This window comes from Hibiscus syriacus, unplaced genomic scaffold (assembly GCF_006381635.1).
Source record: "Hibiscus syriacus cultivar Baekdansim isolate YM2019G1 unplaced genomic scaffold, ASM638163v2 tig00116976_pilon, whole genome shotgun sequence".
Classification (NCBI taxonomy): Eukaryota; Viridiplantae; Streptophyta; class Magnoliopsida; order Malvales; family Malvaceae; genus Hibiscus; species Hibiscus syriacus.
In genome coordinates this window covers 533,266-560,226 of record NW_024063500.1, presented here as the reverse complement: position 1 = coordinate 560,226, position 26,961 = coordinate 533,266, and the positions used below count along the sequence as shown (strand labels likewise).

Genomic DNA, 26,961 nt, shown 5'->3' with positions numbered 1-26,961 from the left:
TACGGGACATATTCAAGTGGTCCTTCGGGACATATTCAAGTGGTCATACGGGACATATCAAGTGGTCCTTCGGGACATATCATGTGGTCCTTCGGGATAAATATCAATACTGAACGAATGTTCGGTGCCCCATGAGGGAATTTATCGAGCTGTGGTGACAGCATTAGTGCACAACCTCAATGTACTCACATACCTCTATTCTAAATAATATACATGTGCAATACAATTGAAAGATAAATTAAAGTGAAAGTGGCACAAGAAGGTAAGTTTTACATGTGCATGACATGCTTATATATGTTATCGTGTAATAGATATATGCATGTTGAAATGTCATGATCAAATGATAAGAATGCATATTCATGAATTTGTTGTTAAATGTTTATTTATTGTCTCACTAAGTCTATTACTTAGCGTGTAAGTGATTTACACGTAGGTACCAAGAGACGAGAAGAGAAAGAATAGAAGTGGCAAAGACAGTATCATTACTACTAAGAGATCAGATCAGAAGTAATCGACAAAGTAGGTATTTTGTTGTGTATAAAGTGTTGGCATGTAATAAGTCCTTAATTACGAGTACTCTGATCGAGTTTGTATTTTGTGGTCATTATTATGTAAATTAACGTATTTTGCTTTAAACAAAGTTTTAAATTTCTCTGTTTTTCAAAAGAGTCAAAGTTTGAAAAGTCAATGTGACACCTCGAACTTGTATTCGGGTCGGGTACGGGTTGGGGTGTTACACTCCTCATTATCAACAACATCTTTCTCGGCAGCGGCTGTTTCATCATCAAAATTTGGGTATTGACCAATATCAAAATCATTACACGCAGGGTCTGTTTTTCTTCTGAAATATCATCAAAATTCGAGTATTGATCAATATCAAAGTCCGGGTATTGACCAAGATCAAATTCGAATACTGACTAGTACTCACAATTTTTTCTGTTGGCTCATCATCGTCTAACTGGTCAATACGAAAACCGGAATTTGGTGCTGAAAGTTGATTGGGATTTGGATTAGGGAAAGGTTGTGGGTTTTGAGATTGTTTGGTATTGGAAAGTGTTGAAACAAAATTTGCTTGGTGATGAAATTGTGGTGGAACCATTAAATTTGAGCACCATAAACTGGGGTTGAAAAACTTAGTTGATTACTACCTGCTACTGACCCAACTTCACTACTTCTAGGTTCAACAGCATACAATGTAACATCATCTTGCGAAACACTAATGTAAGCAATGGATCGTTCAACATCTTCATTGTCGGCTAAACAAATAAACTTTATTGTAAAATACAAACTTTAGATGAAGATTCATGGGTAAAGGCATTAAAATAGTTAAATTGAAGTTTTAATGTTACGAGTACTCTAAATTCAATTTATTTGCAACACGTAACATTAGAGTTTCATAAGTTAACTCTTTTAATGGCAGCTTTAGTTGAAGATTCATGGGTAAAGGCATATATTGTAAAACACCATGAACATTCTCTCATGACCCTCCAAAACACAAATCTATCCAAACATGATCAAGATTAGATGATTTCATTATTGTAAATTAATTTACTAAACAAACGAGCTGCGAAACTAAAACCTGTTGCCGGATGGGGAAGGATGTCGTTGGATATATGAACGGATGTCGCCGGAGAGAGTGATAGATGGAGAAGGAATGAGTTGCGATTTAGGGATTTAGGTTATGAGTTGCTGCTGCTGCGTAGTTATATACCCAAAACATTTGTGTTGGAAACTAAAACCTGTTGCGAATTTGAAATTCAGTGTTGCGACAGTCAGAATCGCGTTGCGATAGTCAGAATCGCGTTGCGATAGTCAGAATCGAGTTGCGATTATGTATTATCGCGTTGCGATTTACATATTCGCATTGCGATTTTCTAAAATCGCAACGCGAATTTGGAAAATCACAATGCGATAGTCAAAATCGCGTTGCGAATCTGGAAACTGTTTGCGATACTGGAGATCGCATTGCGATTTTGTTGGTCATTTTGGCAAATCGAAAAAAGTTGGTCAAAATCGTATATTATAAAGAATTTTCGGTCACTGAGATTATTTTCTCATTTTAAAAACATTTTGGTGCAATTTAATTTTAAAAATGAGCCCAATGTGGGCGGCTAGGTTTTAGACAGCTACTTAGGTACTGTGGCCTTTTGTTGTTGTTGGCCCATTCCATACCCATTTTCTAATTTATACTCATGATTATTGTTAGTATACTCATATAATTATAATTATAATCATAATTTATAATATGATATATAAATAAAATTATAATTATAATTAATATATCTATAATAATAATAAAATAATTATTAATACATGATAAGTAAATGATTTAATAGTTAGAATATATCTATTAAAAAATATTAGAATGTTAACAATCTCTTGAGAAAGTGGTTAAAATTTTTTAATTAACACATCTCATTTCTCCTAAGTTGTGAATTCAACACCTATTATGAGTAAACTTTCCCTTTCCTTTCTCCTAAGTAAAAATTGTTAAAAGAAAATAGTTAGAATATATCTAAACATAATTTACATAGAGCTCAAAATACAATAAAATTTAAAGTGAAAAACTATACATAATATTTATGTACAATAAAATTTAAAGTTGAGATATTAAAATTCGGAGACCTCAGCCTACCATCTTTATTGTGTTATTATTCCTTTGAAATTTGATTCTTCGTTTAAGGCCTAAGGGTAAGAACTGCCGGCGAACAACCTTTATTTTATTATATTTATATATCAACTTCTTTAAAAATTAAAATTCAAGTAAAATTGAATAAATCAAATGACATCAATAATTAAAATAATAGTCATTATTTTTTCTAAAGGTCTCGAGTTCAAACACCAATAACTACATAAAATTTGAACATTCATTGTAAAATGGTTAAAAAATCTTTAGAACATATATTACCACTTATAAAGTGCCCTAGATTAATAAAAAAATGCACATGAAATTGAAGGAAGTGGAGCCTTTTGTTTACCAATTCATAAAACTACTTGTAGTTATTTCGGAAATGTTCTTTTTTAAAAATAAATTCCTATTAAAAAAATTCATGTTTATATTTCTTAATTATATAAAGAAAAAATTATTAACCCAACATGTAAGAATTTTATTTGCAATTTCTCACGTTTCTTAACACTTGAACTTGGAAAAAAATAAAAATAAAAATCGTCAGAAACATTGTTGTAATTATATATAAAATTGTGTAAACATATTATTTTATTTAAATTATAAAATACATTACTAATTTTTTTTCTTAAAAATATTCAAACAATCAAAAGAATATCACAATTTTAAAAACCTTTCAAAAATAGTTTCATAAAAATAAAAGCATATACTAAAATAAAAAAGCTAACATTTTTACAATGGTGTTGAATAGTTCAGAATTTAAATGTCAACTAATGGAGATGTAGCCACCAATTACAAAAGGAAACCTTTCAACCATCCACAAATAATAATAAAATAAGATAAATTACACTTACATTAATTGGACTATTAGTAAAATTATATTTCGTCATTTTATTTAAAAGATTATGTTTCCATCCTTGGACTCATTTTATATCACTTTACTTGCTACATCGTTAACTACTAACGGGTCAATGACATGATCATTAAATAATTAATACGATAACATAAATTAATCTTATTTTTATCAAATTGATATATAATTATAAAAAAATAATCCTTGATATGTTAATATATCTTCAGCTTGCTCCTTAAAAAATTAAATAAGTTTTATTAAATTGATCTCTTAATAAACGTTTCTATTGCTATAAACTTAAACTCAACACCCCAAATTTTCTTTCTTTTCAAATTTTGGCGGAGACCCATCCGTCCAAAGCATTGGAAAAAAACAGATAATTATGAAACAAATTAATAAAATATATAAATATTGTTCATTAAATATATATTTATATCAAATATTTAATGATTATGTCATCCTTCTTTCAGAAGTTAATAGTCCAATGATTAAAATGATAAAAAACGATTAGTCTAATGATATAAACATTTTTTTTTAAATTGAATGATACAAATGTAATTTTACTAATAATTCAACAACTACGGATATAATTAACCCTTAAAATGCAAAATAAGACATTTCAACATTGGGATGGTTCTTTAATCATTGTTATACATATATACATCTAACTAATTATAAATAATCAAAAGGTACTGCCGAAAGAGAGATATGGAAATGATTTATTGATTTAACTTTTAATAAATATCTTCATTAATTTGAAATGTAATCAATTTTCGTTCTTCCTTTATTAATTTGAAGAGTCGTTTAGTTCTCTGTTTGGCTCATTCTTTGAACCACGAGATTGACGCTGTTTTGATAAATATTTGGGTTAATTTTGATATTATGTCTTTAAATATTAATAATAAATTATTATTATTATTATTAGTATTTATTCTTTGATTCTTCGGAAACATATATCGTCAAAAAGAAAAAGATTCAAATATTATTTCATAAAAAATATTAGACAAACTATTTATTTAATATCATACTTATTTTCATATTTTTATTTTAATTATTTAATTTTTTTAATAAAATCATGTACAACAAGTATCAATTATCAAATAACTTCACATAAAATGCTCTTCCAGATCCCACTATTTCCAAATTGAATAAATTAGCAGATGAAAAATAAATGTGTACTACTGAATTAATTACTATCTCTTTTAAGTGCTTAATTATAGAAAAAATAAAGCTGGCCGCCCCAATAAGAATCAAATATTAATATTTTTCATCGAAAATTATATATTAATACTGTAATTAATCCCCACGATGCGGCTAAGTGCTAACACGTCTTCGCATGTCCAAAGCTGTCAATTTATGATTAGGTATATAGTTAACAAAATAAGTATTTAATATGATATGTATTTTAATATTATAATATACTATAATGTTCAATAAAGTGAATTACTTTGGAACTCAATTTGGGAATATTTCCACATGAGACTAGCTACGTGTCTTTCATGTTGTTTTGCACAAAATGTTAGAATATTACCAGCATGAAATAGTTGATTAGCTTGAAATACCTAAAATTGGCTTTCACAAAGTGCTTTTGGCCTTTAAATTAACAAAATTCTTTAAATTCGAGTCTTGCTTACAAAAAAAAAAACTATAGAAGAATGGGTAAAATTGTTTAAGAACTCGATATCATTTTTTTTTAATTTTGTAAGATAAATTATAAAAAAATTCTGTAAAAATAATATTAAAAAGAAGTTGTAACATTTTCTTGTAATTTTTATAATGCTTAATGAATTTTCTTACCGTTTCTAACAAGTTAGCAATTTGATTAGAATCTTGTTGTAATTTGAAGATTTATAATACAGTTGATTTTAATTTATATTGTGTTTTAGAAGAAGAAGAAGAAAAAAACCGACAGTTATAATCATTAATATTCATAAAGAAGTTAATATGATTTATTTTGGATTCAATTGTTGAGTCAAGTCGATTAACAACTCCAAATCTTAATCTTAAAGTTGACTCCTTCATTTGAATCACACAAATATTATTATAATATTACACCTGAATTATAAAATGAAATTAATATAATTATGATATGATATGATTAGAGTTTAATTTAAACTTAAATAAATTGTGTTAAGGAATTGAGTAATTGGCAAGAAGGTTGATTGCCATATTTTATATTTATATATTTATTTATTAAGTCATTTATATTTAATTTTTTATAAAAGAAAAATATTAGATAGCTAGTTTAAAATTTAATAATCCTTTTCTATATTCTTAAAAAACAACATTAAATGATATTTAAATTATTTAAAAATATAAAGAGTAAAAAAACATTTTATGTACTATATAAATATAATCACTAAAATTTAATTAACTTTTCAAGTGTATAAAAATATTAGAGTAAAATATACAAATGATATTCGGCTACTAGGCATTGTTTTATTGAGTCATTCGATTATTAAAAATTACAGAATATCCTTAGATTATAAGGTGTTGTTTTGCTGAGTCACTTAACAATTAAAAATTATAAAATAGTCACCTAACTATCCATATAATTCAAACTCATCATTTTTTGTTAGAAATTGTGACAATTTAATCTTAAAGTTAATCTATTGACTTAGATATGATAGTCGTTTGAGATTTTATGATCAAATTTTATCATATCACAGTGAGTAAGTTAACGTGTAGCTTAGACTGCCTTTAATTTTTCAAAAAAGGACGAGTTTGTAATATATGAATAGCCATAAAATTTAATTAACTTTTCAAGTGTATAAAAATATTAGAGTAAAATATACAAATGGTATTCGGCTACTAGGCATTGTTTTATTGAGTCATTCGATTATTAAAAATTACAGAATATCCTTAGATTATAAGGTGTTGTTTTGCTGAGTCACTTAACAACTAAAAATTATAAAATAGTCACCTAACTATCCATATAATTCAAACTCATCATTTTTTGTTAGAAATTGTGACAATTTAATCTTAAAGTTAATCTATTGACTTAGATATGATAGTCGTTTGAGATTTTATGATCAAATTTTATCATATCACAGTGAGTAAGTTAACGTGTAGCTTAGACTGCCTTTAATTTTTCAAAAAAGGACGAGTTTGTAATATATGAATAGCCAGATGATTTGTAAGTTTTAATAGTCGAGAGACTTAATAAAGTAATATCTTATAGTTTAGGGACTATTTTAGAATTTTTAATAATTTAGGAACTACATGTGTACTTTATCCAAAATTTAAAATTTGAAAGATATTAGGCGATGGAATTTAAAAAAAGAGTGTGTCAGTGGTGTCATTTAGCTGATAACGTACGTGGCAGCAAAATAGCAAAGCTTTTCAATGTTCCAAAAGCTGTCAGTCTGTTCAACAAATAACGGGCATTAACTGACCCCTGCCAGCTGTGGTCAGTTGCTCCGTCTTTTACGCTGTTATTTTAAAATCAGGAAGAATATTATATTTGATTTCCCATTTATTATATTTTAAAGGTTAATTAAATCAAATTAACTCAAGTCCTCTAGTTTCCTCTCTCTCTATCATTTCTTATTTGAAGAGAAAGTACGAATTTGTAATTCTTTCTTATATCATAACAAGATAAACCAAATTAAATTTATTAAATGATGTTAATAATTAATAGAAGTATTACTTCTTATAAATTTTAAGTTTTAGTAACTGTATTTATATATTATATGTACGTTATCAATTATTGAATTTTTTTTTAATATATATCACCTTATAATTATATTATATTATTAAAAAAATAAAACAAAATAATTTTTTATTAATACTATTTAATACAATCCTAAAAATTAAAGTTTTTCATCAACTTTTTTGCATATTTCACTAAATAACTTAAATTTTATATTAATAATTCATTATTTGAAAATTAAGTATTTCACGACTGAAATAATTAGTAATCTTTGAGTCTGTTTGATATACTGTAATTGATTTTCTGAAAATAATTTACGTAAAATTAATTACCTGAAAAATGATTTACGTAAAATGAATTACATTAGAAAATAGTTTTTGGAAAATATTTTAGAGTATTTTGATAATACTATGTAAATCATTTCTAGTTGATAAATTTTCATAAAATTATTTATTATAAATATCAAATATAATAAATATTATTATTTTTAAATATTAGATTATTTATGTAAAGATTATTATTAAAATATTATTTTCATAATTTTATTAACAAATATATTTTAATAATTGATATATTAACTAAACTAATAATAAAATATTATATTAATATTAAATAATATTACTCTTTATTAATTATTCAATAATATTTTTATGAAAATAATATTAATTATATTTATGATTTATTATATAACTGAATATATTATATAATAAAAACAACTTATATATTATATTATTAAAAAATAATAAATATATTTTAAATATTTTAATAATTAATAATATATTAAAATAATAATAAACTATTATTTTAATATTAAATTAAATAATATTACTTATTATTACTAATTCAATAATATTATCTTTATGAAAATAATAAATAATATTTGTTATATTAATAGTTTATTATATATTATTAAATTTTAAAAATATAATATCATATATTATTATAATATAATTGAGTATATATATAATATTAAAAATATATTATTAAAATTATATTGTATATATATTTGAATATTGAATATTTTTATTAAAACTATGTTAAATATTATGTTAATATTAAATAAAATAATATCACTTTATGTACATATACTTTGAAATGAATAGTTAAGAAAAATATTTTACGAAAAATCAGATGGTGAAATATTTTATAAAAAATTTAAAGAAATTAGAAAAATGAATTACATTAAGGACAATCAAATACAAAAAAAATGAGAAAAATATTTTTCAAAAAATATTTTACAGCTATCGAACATCCCTAGTGATAATAGAGAATGTTAATCTCTTTAAAAAATCATAGGTTTAAGTAACTGTATTTACAAGATATATACATTTAAAATAACTAATTTTTTAAATAAATGTTATTTTATAATAATTTCAAATTATTCAAATGAACATTTTATGACTTAATAATTCTTTTAATTTTACTAAATTTTAAATAAAACAGATAAATTCCAACTTTTCTTTATATTTTCTTAAAGTAACAATGACAGTGCAGCGGCAAAGAATAATGACAACGACATTGAAAATAAATATCACAGAGTTCAGGGGTAAAACTGCAAAACCAAAGATTTAGAAATACCTACTTTGAAAATATCGCGAAATTTCAAACCCCCCCTCAGCCTATAAATGCATGGCTCGAGTAAAGCTAGGTTTGCCCAACTAAACTGCCAAACACGGCTTTTTAGAAAAATAGTAGAAAAAAACTCTCCTCCCTTCACTTTCACGATTTCTCTCTCTCCTCCGCAATACAAGAAAAAATGGCGACATCTTCGAGACGAACTAGCGGTCCGGTTCTCCGATCCCTATCCCCATCCGGCCGGTTATGCTCTCACTACGCTTCAGAGTCTTCATCTTCTTCATCAGCTTTTGCTTTCTCGAGTTCAAGTTTTTATTCACGCTCCTCAACTTTCTTTAATCAACACAGATCCTTATCTCCGTCACGTGTCAATATCTACAACCACTCGCAGTCCGCGCCGTCCGTGCGATTCACGCTTGATAACCGTCCGATCTCACCGAACCGTTCGATTACCACCGTCCGTAGAAACACCGAGATCGTTAGGAATTTGGAGAAGCAACAGCCGAAGCGTTCTTGTATGTGTTCTCCCACGACGCATCCTGGTTCCTTCCGTTGCAGCCTTCATAAGAGTTTCAAAAATTCGCATGCGGCGTCCAGTTACGCGCCAAGTAATAGGCTCAACGCGCGTAGATCTGCGATGACGAACTCTCTGGTGAGAATTGGAGGAGTCGAAGGGGATCTGGTTAAGAGAGCGTTGTCGGCTTTGATTAGACCTTCATCTCACCAGCAACGTCGCCGAGCAGCGTTCCAGCCTAGGCCTAGCCGGCTCTCCGTGATGTCAAAAGCGGAGGATTTATAAAGATCCCTTTCGCGGTATGTGTAAGCTTCTAATGTTTTTTGGTTGAGTATCCGAGATTTTCTGGTGATAAGAGATCGAGCTTTGGAGTAACGCCGGACTGTAGCGTTGAAGTAAGATACTGGCGAAAAGGTTAGAGATCTGGACGAGGGATTCGGGGCGGACATGATTTTTAGTGTACTCCGGGTGACCGAAACCGTAAAATCCGAGGAACAAATTATCATATAGTTTGTTGGTGTAAATACATATATTCGCAGGCAATGGCAAATTTGAGGAGCCTTGAGAAAAAAAAAGAATCTAATCTAATTCTAATCTAATTGGATTTTAATCAATAATTCCCAAGCCAGATCTTAATTTTGATGGAGACATTAAGCACCTTCCATTCCATCTTAGTTTTCTTTCTCGTGATCCGTTTGGTTTGTCGTTTTCCGTTCACCATTTCCCATTTTCCATTTCAGAAGTTTGTCCCGTTTGTTCTTTTCTCCCGTTGACTCATCCCGTTCATCGTTTTCGTATGTTCCGTCTTTTTTCCCTTTAATTTTGTTTTATTTTTAAATTTTCATTTATTTGTCATTTTAATTGTTTTATATTTGATTGTTTTGCAGGTATCGAAATTGGACAACTCCTAAAAGTGGGCGAAAATTTATCTAAATGGACACGCAAGGGCGAGTTGGAACTGAATTTATTTTAGACCTTGAACTTGAAGATATGCTTACCTTTGCTAAATTTGATGGAAAGAAAGGGGAAATATGAAAACAATAAACAATTAAATAATAATGAAATTAAAGATGATTAAATTAAAACACAATTATACATATATATGTATATATATATATGGGATTAAAGAAATAAAGAAACCATAAATATCTGTCTTTGTATATTGAAGAAATTTGGTAGTGGGTGTGTAGGACAACTAATTTCATACCTAATAAACATCAATAAAGGAAATTTAAAATTTTTGAATTGCTCTTGAAGTTGCCAAGGGATCATGTGAAGGTGAAATTATTACCACTACAGAAAGTGCTTCAAAGGTACTCAAAGTGTTTTTATCTCTCAATTAAGAAAGGGATAAATTCTAAAATTTTGCCTGAAATCAGTTAAATATGTATTACAATATATAAATTTAGGTTCGATACTAGACAATTTAAGGGATTTTAATGTGTCATTTTAATATCGAAATCATTTATTCACTATCAATATTTATCGATACTTAAATATATATTTTCTATTTGAATATCTATACTCTGTTTAAATATTCATAATCTTTAAAAACTTAAATAATTAAGGCAAATGTTTAAATGAATTGCTCACTGATTGCAAACGAACTCATAGACGATTTACACCGGAGAAAAAGAGAAGCAATCGTATTTAAGGCAGACTTTTGGAAGGCCTATGATTCTGTAGATTGGGACTTCCTAGATCTCATTATGATGAAAATGGGTTTTGGAGAGAGATGGCAAAGGTGGATTCGCTTGTGCATCTTGACGACTTCGATTTCAGTCCTAGTGAACGGTTCCCCATCCAAGAAGTTCAAGATAAAGAAAGGGCTCCGTTAGGAGTGTCCACTCTCACCATTGTTGTTTAACCTCGTTGGAGAAGCCCTTGGTGGTTTGTTTTCAAAAGCCTCAGCTCTGGGGATGGTGCAAGGAGTGCCTGTGGGTACAAATGAGTTTCGGTTATCACATATCCAATTCGCTGACGACCTAATCGTTTTTTCTGAGGCCAATTTGTAGCAGGTCCGTAATATCAAACGTATCCTCTGGGTGTTTGAAGTGGCGTCTAGCCTTAAGCTCAACGCTCGTAAGTCTAATTTGTTTGGGGTTAATGTCGAGAATGGTCGGGTTGAGGAGTGAGTTGGTATTATCAAGTGTGGGTGGGGCCGGCTTCCCACTACTTATCTCGGTCTTCCGCTAGGATAGTGCAAGAACTCTATTGAGATTTGGAATCAAATTGTGGAAAAATTACAGTCTAGGCTTGGGGATGGCAGCAAAAATTTCTATCTTTCAGTGGGCGCGTCATATTGGTGAAATCAGTTCTATCTAATAATTCGGTATATTTTCTGTCTATTTTCCATATGCCCGCTGCAGTTGCTAAAAATTTGAATAAGTTGATTGCAAGTTTTTTTTTTGTGGGGATCTAATAACGGGAGAGGAATCCATTGGGTGAAGTGGGACTTGGTTTGTAAGCCTCGATCGCTCGGGGGCTTAGGTATCGTCGATTTGAGAACCAAGAATCGCGCGATGCTGAATAAATTGTTGTGGAGATTGGGAGCGATACTGAGAGCCATTGGAGGAAACTAATAATAGCTAAGTGTGGTTTCAACTATTTCACCCTCGTCTCTAAAATCCGCTGCCGCTAGCAGAGTATTGGGTCTGGAGGAATATTTCCGCGCCCCTTAGGACAGACGACGACCCGTTTGTCAGTAACATCAGATACCATGTTGGGAACGGTGAATTCACCGACTTCTGGAATGACTATTGGACTGAAGTTCCATCTCTTCGGGTTGCCTACCCTAGCATTTATGGTCTGGCTGTGAAAAAGGCTAGTAAAGTGTCTGAATTTCGTTCTTTGGACAATGGCTTATGGTCGTGGAGGATTGAGGTAAGGCGAGGGCTTTTCGAGTGGGAACGTGGAATATGGGAGGAGTTTTTGGGTGTGCTATCGCTGATCGCCCTGTGTCGGACAGGTTAATATGGATCGGATCCCCATCTTACACCTACACACCTAACAGTTTTTGCTTGTTCGTTGCTAGTGGAGATTCTGTTGATGATAAATTCTAGAGCCTTGTCTGGTCCAACCTTGCGCCGCTTAAAGTGGAAGTGTTCGTTTAGAGGGCTGCGTTGCATAGAATTCTGACGTTGGTTGAACTTGCCAAGAGGGGAGTAGGGAGTGTGTCGTCAAACTCCTGTGTGATCTGTAGCGAGGAGATGGAATCCGTTAGTCATTTGTTTTGCCATTGTCCGGTAGTGTGGAAGTTTTAGCAGTGGTGGTACAGGCTATGGAACATTGTTTTGGTTTTCCCTGGTCCTATACGTGAACTCATCGTTCTGTGGGAGTCAATGTCTGAAAGAGAAAAATAAATAAAAAAATTGAGTTAAAAACTTAAGCGTAGTCCGAAGACTCTGTATACAAACATAATCTATTAAAAATTATATAAGAAAGAGATGTAAAGTAATTTTAAGATAAAAAATAATTAAGTGTCACATAAAGCATAAGTCAAAAGATACAAAAATAATATGATATAATATTCATGATCAAGTGGGTTAATAAACAACTTCTTAAACTACATGTTTGATAAACAATTAACTTTACATCGATACATATGTATTTCTGTTTAAAATAAGTATAATTATAATTATTATAAATTATTTAAAGTTTCCTTTTAAAAAAGTTAAATGTCAAATTAGTAATATAATAAAAAATGAAAGGTATTTCCATCTATTCAAAGTTTGTCTAAATTTATATTATATTATTATAGATGTTAGAGGGGTTTATTTAATTACAATGTAGTAGCTTTAAGATCACTAAGTTTATGCCTCTAATCTTCAACCTAAATGGATATCTTAGTAAACTTTTTAAGTATATTAATATTTTAAAATTTATAATTATTTTTATATACGCTAGGGTTTTCCCCACTAAAAAAGTCAATATCACATCCTCGATCTTAAACAAATTAACGATAGTCTATTATCAATGATGAAATTGGTATTTTTATTGAGAAAATAATTTTAGTGACTGAAAATACCTTATAATATATGATTTTAATTATTTTTTTTGAATTTACAAAAATAAACTGTAAAAACGTAACGCGAACTCCAATTTCGTAACACAATTTCCAAGTTGCGAATTTGGAATTCGCAACGCGAACATGAAAATTTTTGCAGCTCGAATTAACGATATAGGTAAACACAACTATTCGCAACGGGAATTCGCCAATTTCACAACTTGAATTCGCAACTTAATTATAGATATAGGTAAACACGCTAGAAAAAATCCGGTAAAAAATCCGAATTCTACAATTTGAAAACTGAGTTGCGAATTTGACAAATTTGTGTTGTGAAATGTGAAATCTCGCCTCTTAAAGAAAAAAATTAAAGGACATAAAATACACTGGAGTGGTTTTCAACCTGAGACATCCCAGTTGCTAAGTCTGAATCACTCAGCTAAACCTACACCTGTAAATGAATTGAACAAACATGAACGAGGGTATGTTCATGTTCGTTCGTTAGTTTAACTTTAACCAAACAAACGAATTGTCGAAATGAATTTTTCTTTAAGAGGCGAGATTTTACATTTCGCAACACGAATTTGCCAAATTCGCAACTCAGTTTTCAAATTGGCGAATTCGGATTTTTGACCAAATTTTTTCTACCGTGTTTACCTATATCGATAATTGAGTTGCGAAATTGGCGAATTCGATTTACGAAATTCGCGTTGCGAAAACGAAATTCGCGTTGCGATGTGTTTACCTATAACGATAATCAGCGTTGCAAATTTGGAAATTGTGTTGCGAAATAGGAGTTTCCGTTGCGAATTTTTTGGTTATTTTTACAAATGCAAAAAAAATTATTAAAATCGTATATTATAAGTTATTTTCGGTCACTGAGGTTATTTTCTCAATTTTTATTTCATAAGTAAACTCTATCGATTTAATAATTAGATTATCCTTACCAATAAAAGAAATGGCATTTTCTGAGATTAAAAACATAAACATAGAGTCATAGTAGCTACCCTCTTATATGATTCAATCTCCAATTTATTCTCGTTTGATCCATCCTTTAAATACGATCATAATATTGAAAACAACCAACATGAAATAAATATAATATCATAATCTGGCAAGTGGCAACCCATGTGATGAAACCAAAGTAGATAAATTAACCAGGATATATAAATTGTTGTCTCTAAAAATTTTAAATTATTATATTTTCTATCGATAATTTATTTTTTCTCTCATGTAATTTTATAAATTTATCTCCTTTTAAAATTATAAGAATTCTCTCTCTAATATAAAATCATCATTCTATCCATGTAGTCAATAGTCAAGAACATGAGACCATTCATATGATATATCTACTTTATAAGATAAAGTTATATAAAATTTATGGCAATTCAACTTGAGCAACATATTCATGACCATCAGATGTATCCTAGATATCTGATCTGAATAAAAAAATGCAGTGTTTTGAGAGGAGCTGATGCATTCCCCCATGTGGGGGTTTGTTCCATGATGATGATAATTGATTCCATTGGATAGGGATGGATAGCTATTTTCCATGGTGCCCCCACCTCTTGTTGCTGCATTACTTCTTACAAAGAGCATTCAACAACGTTGTTTGTCTCTTTGTGGAGAAACTTCGTTTTGTTGTGAAAACTGAAAATGGGATTAGAATGGGTTGCTATGGCCTCTGACTTGTCATTATGGATAAAGTTAGCCTAATCTGTGGAAAAAGGATGATGTTGCTTTTACTTGCCCTCTTTGTCTTGAATTTGTGTATTTTTATTGGATTTTGGTATTGTTCATTGTTTGTCATCTTATCTGTCTCATCTCAACTGGAAAAGCTGTTTACGTGTGGAAATTGTATATTAAGAATTTGGAGGGCAAACAATTTGTGTGAGCAAAGCCCAAATCACATCTTCCATGCCTACGGTTATCATCGCATCATTTTCTTATATTTACATCATCCAAATCAGATCAAGCTTTATTGTTTTTCTAACTGATGATAATTAACTTTGAGATGTCTATTTATATTCAATCTTTTTATAGTAGTTATATTTAAATAAAAATGACGTATTACTATTTTCCCATTGTTGTTATCCTTTAAGATTAATTCCAAGAAAGCTTCACCCTAAAGAAATTTGCAATGCTACTCCTCTTTTTCCTTAAGGAAGCTTCAGGTGAGGTGACCTTTCCCTTTTATCTTCTTCCAAAAGCTATCAACTGCTTGCTTTCACGTGTTGTTTGACTTGTTTCAGTAATCTATATCTCCGGTTAAATTTTTTTAAACTTCTATTTATTCAGAATATTTTTATTTTTTAAATATATATATACTTTATAAATATAACTGTTTAAATCTAGATCTTTTAAAAAAATATTTTCTTTTATCATTGCAATCTCTCATAATTACGGTTACATCTTGTAGACACTACTTTTCGCCAGCAACCTCCCCCCGAAGTTCACGGCACCAACATCACCAAGTCAGCAAGTTTTAGTCTCAATAGGACTCTATCACTAACAAACCAAGCATTTGAGTTCAAAGGAAACTCTCTAAAATTAGTAAAGTCCTAGGCTATAAATGGATACGAAATACACAACGAGAAGGGGGTGAAAGCAAAAGCAAACAAACAGAGGGGGAAGCATTCGAAACAAGGGTGCAAGCCATTCAGAAAATCCGAAGCCTTCGAAGGAAGAAACTCGAAAATATATTGCATGCATCAGGATCGGAAAAGGAATACAAAGAAAGGAAAAGTCTTTACCATTTTGATTGAAGGAAACGAAAAAGGAGAGCCATGGTGAAGAAGAAACAGAGGTGAGGAAGATGAAAACACGCGTGAGTTAGGGATTTAGTGCATTTGGAAAGTTTTTGGTCTAATTAGCACTCATGTCATCCAGGAGTTACGTATTTTCATATATGGTACTCATTTTTTTTCTTTCAATTTGGTCACTTTATGTATATTGATTACTCCTCTAAATTTTCACTTTATTATTTTTTATCATTATTTTTAATCATTATTTTTAATCAGTATTATTTATGTTTATCTTTTAGTTGTTTTTATTTTATTATTTTTAAGATTTAACTTTTATTTTTTTATTTATTCATTTTTTGATTTATTTATTTTTTACTTTTATTTTTATTTTTTTTATTTCATTCATTTTTTTCTTTCTTTTGATTCATTTAATATTTATTTATTATTTACTGTCTAATATATTTTTGACCTTTTTTTAGAGAAATTGCAATCGATCAAAGGTAAGTAATTCGAATCGGGTTTTTAAATTTTAATTAAAATTTTCAATTTTCGCAATTAAGACAACCAACAAATTAATTAGTACCGAAAGGACGGTTCAAGGGTGCTAATCCTTCCTTGACCGTAATCGACTCCCGAACCCAAAATATTTCTAAAAACGCAGATCAGGTAAGATGGTGTCCGAACTACCTAAATATCAATTTAAAATGATCGGTGGCGACTCCTAATCCATTTTTCTAAGTCGAAGTCCAATTTCGAGGCCCACCCGAAAGACGGTTCCGACAGCTTGGCGACTCCGCTTGGGACAGGTAAGTAAGTCAGGCCGAAATTAATTTTCGGTTGTCTTTTTAGCGAAAATTATAAGTTTAAATTTTAATTTATTTATTCGATTCTTATTATTTATCTTTGATTAATTTTTCAAATAAATAGTTGCACTAACGTTTTTTTAATGATTTCAGAATTTTCAAAATTGTCATCTCTAGCTCTATACCCGAGCTCCGAACCCTTTTAAGTGGGGGCGAAAGCGACGCCTTCGTGGGAATTTATTCTCCGTATAGGCTTAGCAAGTAACCTTCGGGATTCATATACCTTATGTCTTCGTGTGAATTTATTCTCCGTATAGACATAAGGGAGTGTATCATCTCGAGTTTAACTTAGTCTACATAAGCTTGTGATGGGCTTAGGACTAAGGTTCTGGAAAGCCCAAGAGGGCACCAACAAGGAGAACTCGAGTACCTTTTTTAGAACCTAAACCGGGAGAGTACCTGGAATTAGAGCCCACCCCAAAACTTCATTCCAAACCCTAGGCTGCTTTGTTTTCTGCCTTACTTTCTGTTCAAAGCATGCGAACTAGAAAAATATGCGGTTAGGATTTGTTTGAAATTAGCATGCGGGATAGAGATCATGTCCGGGTATGAATTAAAGCATATGAGATAGGACTTTTATTTTTCATGATTATTTTTTATTATTTCACCTCACTAACTTTTTTCATTTTCATTTTGTTTTCTTTTATTTTCATCACTTGTATCATTTAAAAGGGGCGTTGATCCACCAAAAATGTGTTTGTTAAACATGAATAATCTGCATTAATGGACAAAGGGGTTGTAATACAAGAGATGAAAATATAGAGGACGGTCTACAAGGCGACTATGTGTCGTATTCAATCCAAAAGACGTGGTGCCCACAATTGAAGAGTGTATCACTCTGCTGCATTATAAAGGACTCAGAATGAACCGGGTCTACATCAAGCACAATGAAAGTCTATCTTTGAAGAAATGACTGGCAGAGGTTGCAGGGGCAAGATGAAGGGAGTCCCTTCAAAGACAACAATGACAAAACGATAGCTGAAATTGGAGACTCTTGCTGACGAATTCAAAAAACAGACAAATGAACTTCACATAGTTCTTATCAATTGAGGGCTCCAATGATGTATTCGTTGAGAACAGGTTCAACAAAAGATAAATGCAGAGATGCAGTCATTCGATACTTCTTGGGCCAATACAAAAAACAACTCAACATTTGCACGGTTCATCCAGAGAAGCCAGAGCGGTTCGACAGGTTATTCAACCGGTGACAGACGAAGGCAGAATACTAGTTAACATGTCAGAAGCTGTCAGGATATTTTTGTCTCTTAAAAGATAAAACAATTTTGCCTCCAATAAGGATTATTTCTAATAACAGACACATTTTTTTATCAATGCCTCGAACATTAAATGCATCATGCATTCCTATATATTTCACATTATTTTTCTTTTTTATTACATTCACATGTCTCATCAAAAATTGGAACATTTTGATTATATTCCCATGACTTACAAAGAGCTTTACCAGCAACTTCTTGACACCCATGTAGTGTCACCATACCTGGTGAAAACCATGAAGTCCACATACCCCAAGTGGTATGACGAGAATGCTCATTGTGAATATCACGACGGTGTCCCAGGGCATACAATTGAGAATTGTTACGCATTCAAGAGAGTCATGCAGAAGATGTATAACCAGAACTGGATCGACTTCAACAACTTGGGGGAATCCAAGTGAGGAAGACCATTTCATCATTTGAGGCATTCTGTTTGAATTTGTTTTTCATTTTTTTCCTCAAGTTTTTGTAAGGACTTTTAAATAAATTTATGTTACTTTAAAGACGTTAAGCAATGAATCATATTTGCAAACTTGCAATTCTTTGAATATCATTTGAATTAAGAAACTCTACATATAGTTCAAAGTTACAGATCTTTGACGAAGTAACATGATTTAAAACAAGGACTTTTGACCTTACCCAGAATATACACTCAAACACCATACCCTGCTCTTGCAATTAACCAATGTAACATTTTCCTTTCATAAGGTACGGACAACATGGGGCATCATTTGCATATCACAATTACTATACTTTTTGTTTAAGATGTTCAATGATGATCATTATCTTTACAGATGGAATAGTCGAGTAAGTGAATCTAGTTTATGTCAGTTGCTTGAAAAATGAACTCTAAAGATAAAATTTTTGACTTTCAATAACACCTAGACTATAACAGGTTCTTCTTGACAATCTTAAGAAATTAAATCCGTAAAGCTGAGCTATTCCACTAAGGCAATTGGTTATAGAGGAAACTTGAAAGCACTGGCCTTATGATTAGATTACGTTCAAACCATGACATTGCTCGAACACTTGGCAATTCGGTGTTTGCTCCACTGCTATTGTTCGGTCGAAGACTTTGTGATAAGATGAACCCTTCAGTTAACTTGATAAAACTGATTATAATGTCAAGTTGTCCCTCTAAAGCAATTGGTTAAACGCCCCGACTTTATGGATTCAACTAGCCAAATAACGGTAAATTAAATCAAATTTATCTAAGCAAGAAATTTTCGGTAATGATGGACTAAGAGAGTTAAGGAACACCTGTTATAGTCAATTTCACACGAGCACTCAGAAATTTTATTTTTAGACCGATATTTCTGCACTATCTTTGTTAGAGGAGCTTACAAAACTTGAACAAATAAAAGATTTCAGAGGACCGAAATAAAAGGTCTAGTAATTGATCATGCTAGTTGCGTCATTTTGTCCACACCCAACTAAAATGCCAAACCAAAAAAGCATGTTTTAATATTTCAAAAAATGAAATTTTGGGTTACCGAAACCTTAGAAAGAAGGCCAACCTAAAGCCAACTCATCCATTTGAACATTTTTCAAAGAGTTGTAACTCTAAAAGCATTAAAAGAGCTATTGATTCCTTTGATATACTTTGAACTCGTGTTTATAATTTGATTCAATTGCAAACAATATTTTACAGAATTTTTATCATTTTCTCTCCTAAAAATAAGAAAAAAGGACAAAAACATTTTCAAATAGGATAATCTCAAGTGTGAAAAGTCTTGGAAGCTGTTAAGGCTCATTTTGCATCTATTGAAGAAAAAAGAACAATGTCAAGTTTCGAGCACTTCACATTCTTGAAAACAATTAGTTCGAGAGGCCATATAGAATTTACTACATCAACCTGAGAAAAAAATGGGGCATGGTCGATTCCAATGACAAGACAAACAGACAAAAATGAGGCTCCATCCTAGAGATAAAATTAAATTAATTCATGTTGCATGCATCTTAGACATACTTAAGAGCATCATATTTATCATTTTTTTCACATACATAATTTTTGCAGCTTTAGAGTCAATTTCAACTTCACAACGAAGGATATTAGACTCGAGATAACACAAGCTCAACTTCACAGCGAAGAGGCGACTGACTGTCAAAAAATAACTTTTCAGTTTCATTCAGAGTCAATTTCAACTTCACAGCGAAGGATATTGGACTCAAGACAACACAAGTTCAACTTCACAGCGAAGGGGTGACTGACTGTCAACAAACAAATTTTCAGTTTCATTCAGAGTCAATTTCAACTTCACAACGAAGGATATTGGACTCAAGATAACACAAGTTCAACTTCACAGCGAAGGGGCGACTGACTGTCAACAAACAACTTTTCAGTTTCATTCAGAGTCAATTTCAACTTCACAACGATGATATTAGACTCGAGACAACACAAGCTCAACTTTACAGCGAAGGGGCGGCTGGCTGTCAACAAACGACTTCCCAGTTTCAGAGCCAATTTCAACTTCACAACGAAGGATATTAGACTTGAAACAATACCAACTTAGATTTCAACTTCACGACGAAGGATATCCAATTCGAGGCTCAACTTCACAACGAAGGGGCCATCCACGGTTTCAACTTCACGACGAAGGGAATTGTGCCCACCAAAGGCCTTCGAGTTTGACTACGCTCAACTCTAAGGTACATTATTTGCAGCATAACTTAAGTCGAGAAGGGTTATCTGCCAACCAAAAGACCTTCGAGTTCGACGACGCTAAGCTCCAAGGCACATCATTTGCAGCATAACTCAAGGCTATAAGGGTTATCTGCCAACAAAGACCTTCGAGTTTGACTACGCTCAGCTCCATGGCATATCATTTGTAGCATAACTTAAGTCGAGAAGGGTTATCTGCCAACAAAAGACCTTTGAGTTCGACTACGTTCGGTTCAACGACATATCATTTGCAGCATAGCTTAAGTCGAGAAGGGCTATCTGCCAGCCAAAGACCCTCGAGTTCGATTACACTCAGCTTCGAGGGCACATCATTTACAACATAACTCAAGCCTAGAAGGGTTATTTGTCACCAAAAGACCTTCGAGTTTGACTACGCTCAGCTCCAAGGCACATCATTTGCAGTATAGCTTAAGTCGAGAAGGGTTATCTGCCAACCGAAGACCTTCGAGTTCGATTACACTCAGCTTCGAGGGCACATCATTTACAGCATAACTTAAGGCAAGAAGGGATATCTGTCAATAAAATTGTCGAGTTCGATTCCATTCAGCTTGATGACACCTCAATCACACTATTGTCTGGCTGTAATCGAGGTTCTCAAGTCGAGAAGAATACTTGGGTTAACCATGCCTTAGTGACAAAAAACCACTTTCCAGCAGCATAGCTTAAGTCGAGAAAAGCCATCTGTCGACAAGGATCTTTCGAGTTCGATTTCATTCAGCTCGAGGGCCTATCAACCACATGGTGGAGTCAAAGAATGATTTTCCAGTCGAATTTTCAAACCAAGGTCTTTAAACCGAGTAAAAGACCGAGGTGAACTACAACGAGAAGCCTTATCCCGATTCAAATCCCAAACCGCGGTTTCAATTCCATATCACTTCAAGATGGACTCGACTTCGCGACGGAGGAGCTATCCGCAGCTCAATTCGATTGGGAGTTATTGAAATATCAGAGTCAATTTTCAACTCCATCGAACGAAAAATGTGTCTTTTAATCTTTGTCCTATCCCCGTTACACGACTATGGGAAAAGAGGGGCAGCTGTAGACACTACTTTTCGCCCAGCAACCTCCCCCCGAAGTTCACGGCACCAACATCACCAAGTCAGCAAGTTTTAGTCTCAATAGGACTCTATCACTAACAAACCAAGCATTTGAGTTCAAAAGAAACTCTCTAAAATTAGCAAAGTCTTATGCTATAAATGGATACGAAATACACATCGAGAGGGGGTGAAACCAAAAGCAAAAAAATAGAGGGGGAAGCATTCGAAACAAGGGTGCAAGCCATTCGGGATATCTAAAGCCTTCGAAGGAAGAAACTCGAAAATATATTGCATGCATCAAGATCGGAAAAAGAATACAAAGAAAGGAAAAGTCTTTACCATTTTGATTGAAGGAAACGAAAAGGGAGAGCCATGCTGAAGAAGAAACAGAGGTGAGGAAGATGAAAACACGCGTGAGTTAGAGATTTTAGTGCCTTTGGAAAGTTTTTGTTCTAATTAGCACTCAGGTCATCCAGGAGTTACGTATTTTCATATATGGTACTCATTTTCTTTTCTTTCAATTTGGTCACTTCATGTATATTGATTACTCCTCTAAATTTTCACTTTATTATTTTTTATCATTATTTTTAATTAGTATTATTTACGTTTATCTTTTAGTTGTTTTTATTTTATTATTTTTAAGATTTAACTTTTTATTTTTTTAATTTTTTTTACTTCTTTTATTTTTTTAATTTTTTTTACTTCTTTTATTTTTTTTATTTCATTCATTTTTTCTTTCTTTTGATTCATTTAACATTTATTTATTATTTACTGTCTAATATATTTTCGACCTTTTTTAGAGAAATTACAATCGATCATAGGTAAGTAATTCGAATCGGGTTTTTAAATTTTAATTAAAATTTTTTAATTTTCGCAATTAAGACAACTGACAAATTAATTGGTATCGAAATGGCGGTTCAAGGGTGCTAATCCTTCCTTGACCGTAACCGACTCTCGAACCCGAAATATTTCTGAAAACGCAGATCAGGTAAGATGGTTTCCGAACTACCTAAATATCAATTTAAAATGATCGGTGGTGACTCGTAATCCATTATTCCAAGTCGAAGCCCAATTCCGAGACTCACCCGAAAGACGGTTCCGACACATCTTTAAACTATGCTTTTATGGGTCTTCTACTACACGAATTTACTCTACGCCCAGATTCTGTTCTTACTTATATCTGTGGCGTGAGCTTAGCGCTGAGCATCATTCTGTGTAAGAAGATGAGTAGCCCAAACTTCATACCACCGAGATTGTTGGAACACAAGTGTTAAAATTTCAGTATCGTTTCCGAATCCTTTTTTTGGAAATTTAGATTACATCTCAAGCAAACAATAAATTATATATAATTATTGAAAATTTAGATTACATGAACTCAAAAAGAATTTAAACAGTGGCATGCATATTGATGAAACTGTGAAAGAACCATGTATTATGACCGTATCTCACATTTCCATACAACAAAACTAAGGAAAGATACATGGTGAAGTCAAGTAGGGTTCATGTCCTGAAACAGTTCCTCCCAAAATGTATGTTCAATAAAGTCCCCACCTGCCTTCTCCCTGCTGTTGCCACCATGAATCTTTGGGCTCCTATTCGTGAGCACCAACCTCTCTTGCGCCATTGCAACATCAATAGAACCCGATGTTATCGGGCTCTTGTAACTAAACACCAACCTCTCCTGCAATTTCCTATCAAGGGGCCCTGATAATTTCAAGCTCCTAGGAGTGACCACGAATTTCTCTTGTCCTCTATAATCCAAGGGACCAGATTTCGCTATTGTCCTCCTGGTTCTCTGCATTGGGTGTTCTATTTTCATCTCCTTCTTTGACAATGCTTCTCTCCACTTTTCTCTATAAGAAACCGGCGCCGGCGACGGAAGTGCCTTTGTTTTCTTGTTGTTCTCATGGTGAACCAAGTTGTTAACGTACTTTAAGTAGTTCCTGATTTTGTTGATTGCGAAAATGAGCTTGGACAAACCATTAGAGGCCTCTCTAACTTCCTTCCTAGCAAGCTTGAGAATCTCCTGCCTATGCTTGGCAACGGAAATGCCCATGCTCTGAAGAAACTCATGGTTGAGGTATGCTAAATCCTCCTTTTGGAGCTCATTCCCAGAAAAGGCAAAGCCATAGTTATAGACAAGTGAGGGGTCAAGGCCAGTTTTGGATAACCAGGAGTACCAGTCCATGGCTCCGGTGGTTGGGTTATGGCATTGGAGGGTTGTAGTGTGTTATAAGATGGTTGCATGTGAGTGGTCCAATACAAGTTACCGAGTAGCTTTAAAAGGATCGAGTAAATGTGGTGGGGATATCTTCTCTGTCATCTGTAGTTAAAATTGAGAGGGACGCGAAACGATAATTCATGAATATGAATGAGTAGGGGGAAATTACCCACCTTTTGTGGTTGTGCTATATTCCATGTTCGTTATAATAACAACTATGTTACGACAATCAAGTTAAGGTTTAATCTAAAAATAATTAATCTGTTAAAAGAAATCAATAGTTCAAATATTATATATATAATTGTTAATAACAAAAAAAAAATATAGGTATTATACTCTGCAGAGAAAAAACAAATTTATATTTTAAAGATAATATTATTAAAGATATAATCATAAACCTGAATATAAATCTTAACTAATTAATATCAGCAATCACAATTTTCTAATAAAGGAATCAAAACTGAAAAGCAGGAGACGAATAAATGAAGCCAAATACGGATGACTTTGGAGAAAACTAACGTGATAAACAATCAAACTGATGAATAAATAGAGAGGAGGGTCTTATTCTTTGGGGTTTATTTAATCCAACCACAACTTAGGCTTGTCGGCTGTGGCTATCCTCACTATTTATTCGTTTGTTTGTTTGTCAACGCGTATTTGCCTTTGGCTTCGGATCCATTTGGAGTTTATTTATTTAATGCTTAAAGGGTAACTTTAGTTGATAAAAATTAATTAATTTACTATGTTACATCATCATATATATATATATACACTCACATTATAAACTACCACATTAATATCATAAATAAACAATAATAATGAATACCCATAGGACCATCCTCATTCTGATTCACCAGGGTAGTCTTTTACTTCTGCTTTAAACTTTTGTTTAAATTATATAAAATATAATTTACATATGAGATTTGCGAATCTTCGTTGTTGAAGGTCAAGGTGTATTTATTAGGCATCTTGTTTAATTTTTGTTTAAGACCGCCCCCTTGTTTAAATTTGATGCTTTGAAGAGAGAGAGGTAGCAAAGCCATCTTCAAAGGTATGGAACCCGTGATGTCAAGTTGGGGACTCATTCTTGGTGCCTTGTGTCCAAGAGTTAGCAAAGGAGCCATTGAAAAGTTCCTCCTCGATACGTAGTACCAATGAAGACTCTCCCATCGTATCACCACAAATCTGTCGCCACAAGTTCCTGTAATTATGCACAAGTTATCTTCCCAACAACAACTGGAGCAGTTGCATGCATGCAAGAATGGGGTTTCTTCCAGGTACTTGTTTTCTCCTAGCAGGAAATATAGACTGATGAATTTTGGGGTATAAGTTTAAAAGACGGAACTGTGTTGCAGTTAGTCACCACGGAGTGAGCATTCACTGGTGGAAAAAATGAAGATGGAGGTCCAAGAGTTTCAAATCTTCCGATGGAAGAGAAGAAGAAGCTTCGGCCAAACCAGTGAAATAGGATTTGGACAGGCCTTTGTTTTGTCTGAAGAGAAAAAGCTGAACTGGGGAGATAGGTTCTACATGATTACCCTTCCAACTTATTTGAGAAACCCGCACTTATTCTCTAATCTCCCACCCGCCTTCAGGTTCTTTTGATCTGCATCTGTCAAGTACGATTAATCCATAGTATCTTTTATATCTTTTGTTAAACAAATAATGATTGCAGAGAAACCTTGGAAGCTTATTCTGTAGAACTTAAACATCTTGCCAAGAAACTATTGTACCTTATGTTAGAAGCTTTAGGGATGGACCCTAATGACATGAGGTTGCTGTTTGAGGAAGGTCAGCAAGGGATGAGGATGAACTATTATCCTCTATGTCCAGAGCCAGAGCTCGTAATCGGTCTGAACTCTCATTCTGATGCCGTTGGCCTCACCATTCTACTCCAGGTCAACGAGATGGAAGGTCTCCAGATAAGGAAAAATGGGGTTTGGGTGCCCATCAAACCACTTCCGAATGCTTTTGTGATCAACATCGGAGACATTATGGAGGTAATTATTTTGCTGACCACCATTTTTTATTCCCAGTTAGTCCATATGGTCAGCAGATGAATAATATTTGCAGATAATATCCAATGGGATTTACCTTGTTTAGGAGAATAGGCTTTGCTGATTACCTAAAAGGTTTGTACTCCCGTGAGCTCTGTGGAAAATCCTATTTGGATACCTTAAGGCTGCGTTTGAATCAGTAATCAAAGTGAATGAAAGATTGGTGGCTACTTAGGTTAGGGGGTAACAAACAAATCAGAGATGGATGAAGTGAATATCTAACTTTTATTAGAATTTCATAATTTGACTACTTGGTCCCATAACCTTTGTATGGTATCAATCATCCTGCATTTTCAATCTTTTTGTTTTCTACTGTTAAATTTTCTTGAAGCCAATCGCTGAACAAATGAATTGATTCACTGTGCTGGTCGAGAACAAAAGAACATGGTAAGTGGTACTCGAAGAAGAAAATCAGTAATTTTACATTTTCTTTTCCTTCGACATCTGATTAACTATGTACATTCCTTGTTTTTTACAGTCTACCAGCTTTCTTTCTAGTCTTTCTTCTTCAGTTTTCATACAATTTTCTTTCCACATCTTCATTTCTCTTCTTCTCACTTATTCAGACCTTTTTTTATTGGAAATAAAGTGGTCAAGCTACAGCTTCGGGTATAATATGAAGACTTCTTGAGCAAGAAAATACCTTATTTTACCTAATTAACAAGTAGTATGGATGAAACATTTAAACTCTCCCCAGAAATTTTCTTCTATGAATACTGATTATTAAGCATCACGTTCTAAGTATACTTCGGAGCAGAAACTACATATAACAAGAGATAAATATCAGATTATTCTTTGAACAAGATTCCAACATTCTTTCAGAATCCAACCAACAATATGATCAAGAGGATCAACA

At 32.5% G+C, this 26,961-nt stretch overlaps 3 protein-coding genes across 3 annotated transcripts; 2 read left to right on the top strand and 1 right to left on the bottom strand.

Annotated features, from left to right (window-relative positions):
- The first annotated feature begins 651 nt into the window (after positions 1–651).
- On the top strand, positions 652–9,798 carry LOC120192728. Its single transcript, XM_039195461.1, has 2 exons — positions 652–661; positions 8,843–9,798. The coding sequence occupies exon 2, from the start codon at positions 8,888–8,890 to the stop codon at positions 9,503–9,505; it is 618 nt and encodes a 205-aa protein (XP_039051392.1). The 5' UTR covers positions 652–661; positions 8,843–8,887; the 3' UTR covers positions 9,506–9,798.
- Positions 9,799–23,316: 13,518 nt separating this feature from the next.
- On the bottom strand, positions 23,317–24,015 carry LOC120192686. Its single transcript, XM_039195428.1, has one exon. It carries the CDS (start codon positions 24,013–24,015, stop codon positions 23,317–23,319), a length of 699 nt encoding a protein of 232 aa, XP_039051359.1.
- A 1,187-nt stretch (positions 24,016–25,202) lies between these two features.
- Positions 25,203–26,151, top strand: LOC120192684 (protein SRG1-like). Its single transcript, XM_039195427.1, has 4 exons — positions 25,203–25,325; positions 25,408–25,643; positions 25,724–26,048; positions 26,122–26,151. The coding sequence occupies exons 1-4, from the start codon at positions 25,203–25,205 to the stop codon at positions 26,149–26,151; spliced, it is 714 nt and encodes a 237-aa protein (XP_039051358.1).
- Positions 26,152–26,961: the final 810 nt, after the last annotated feature.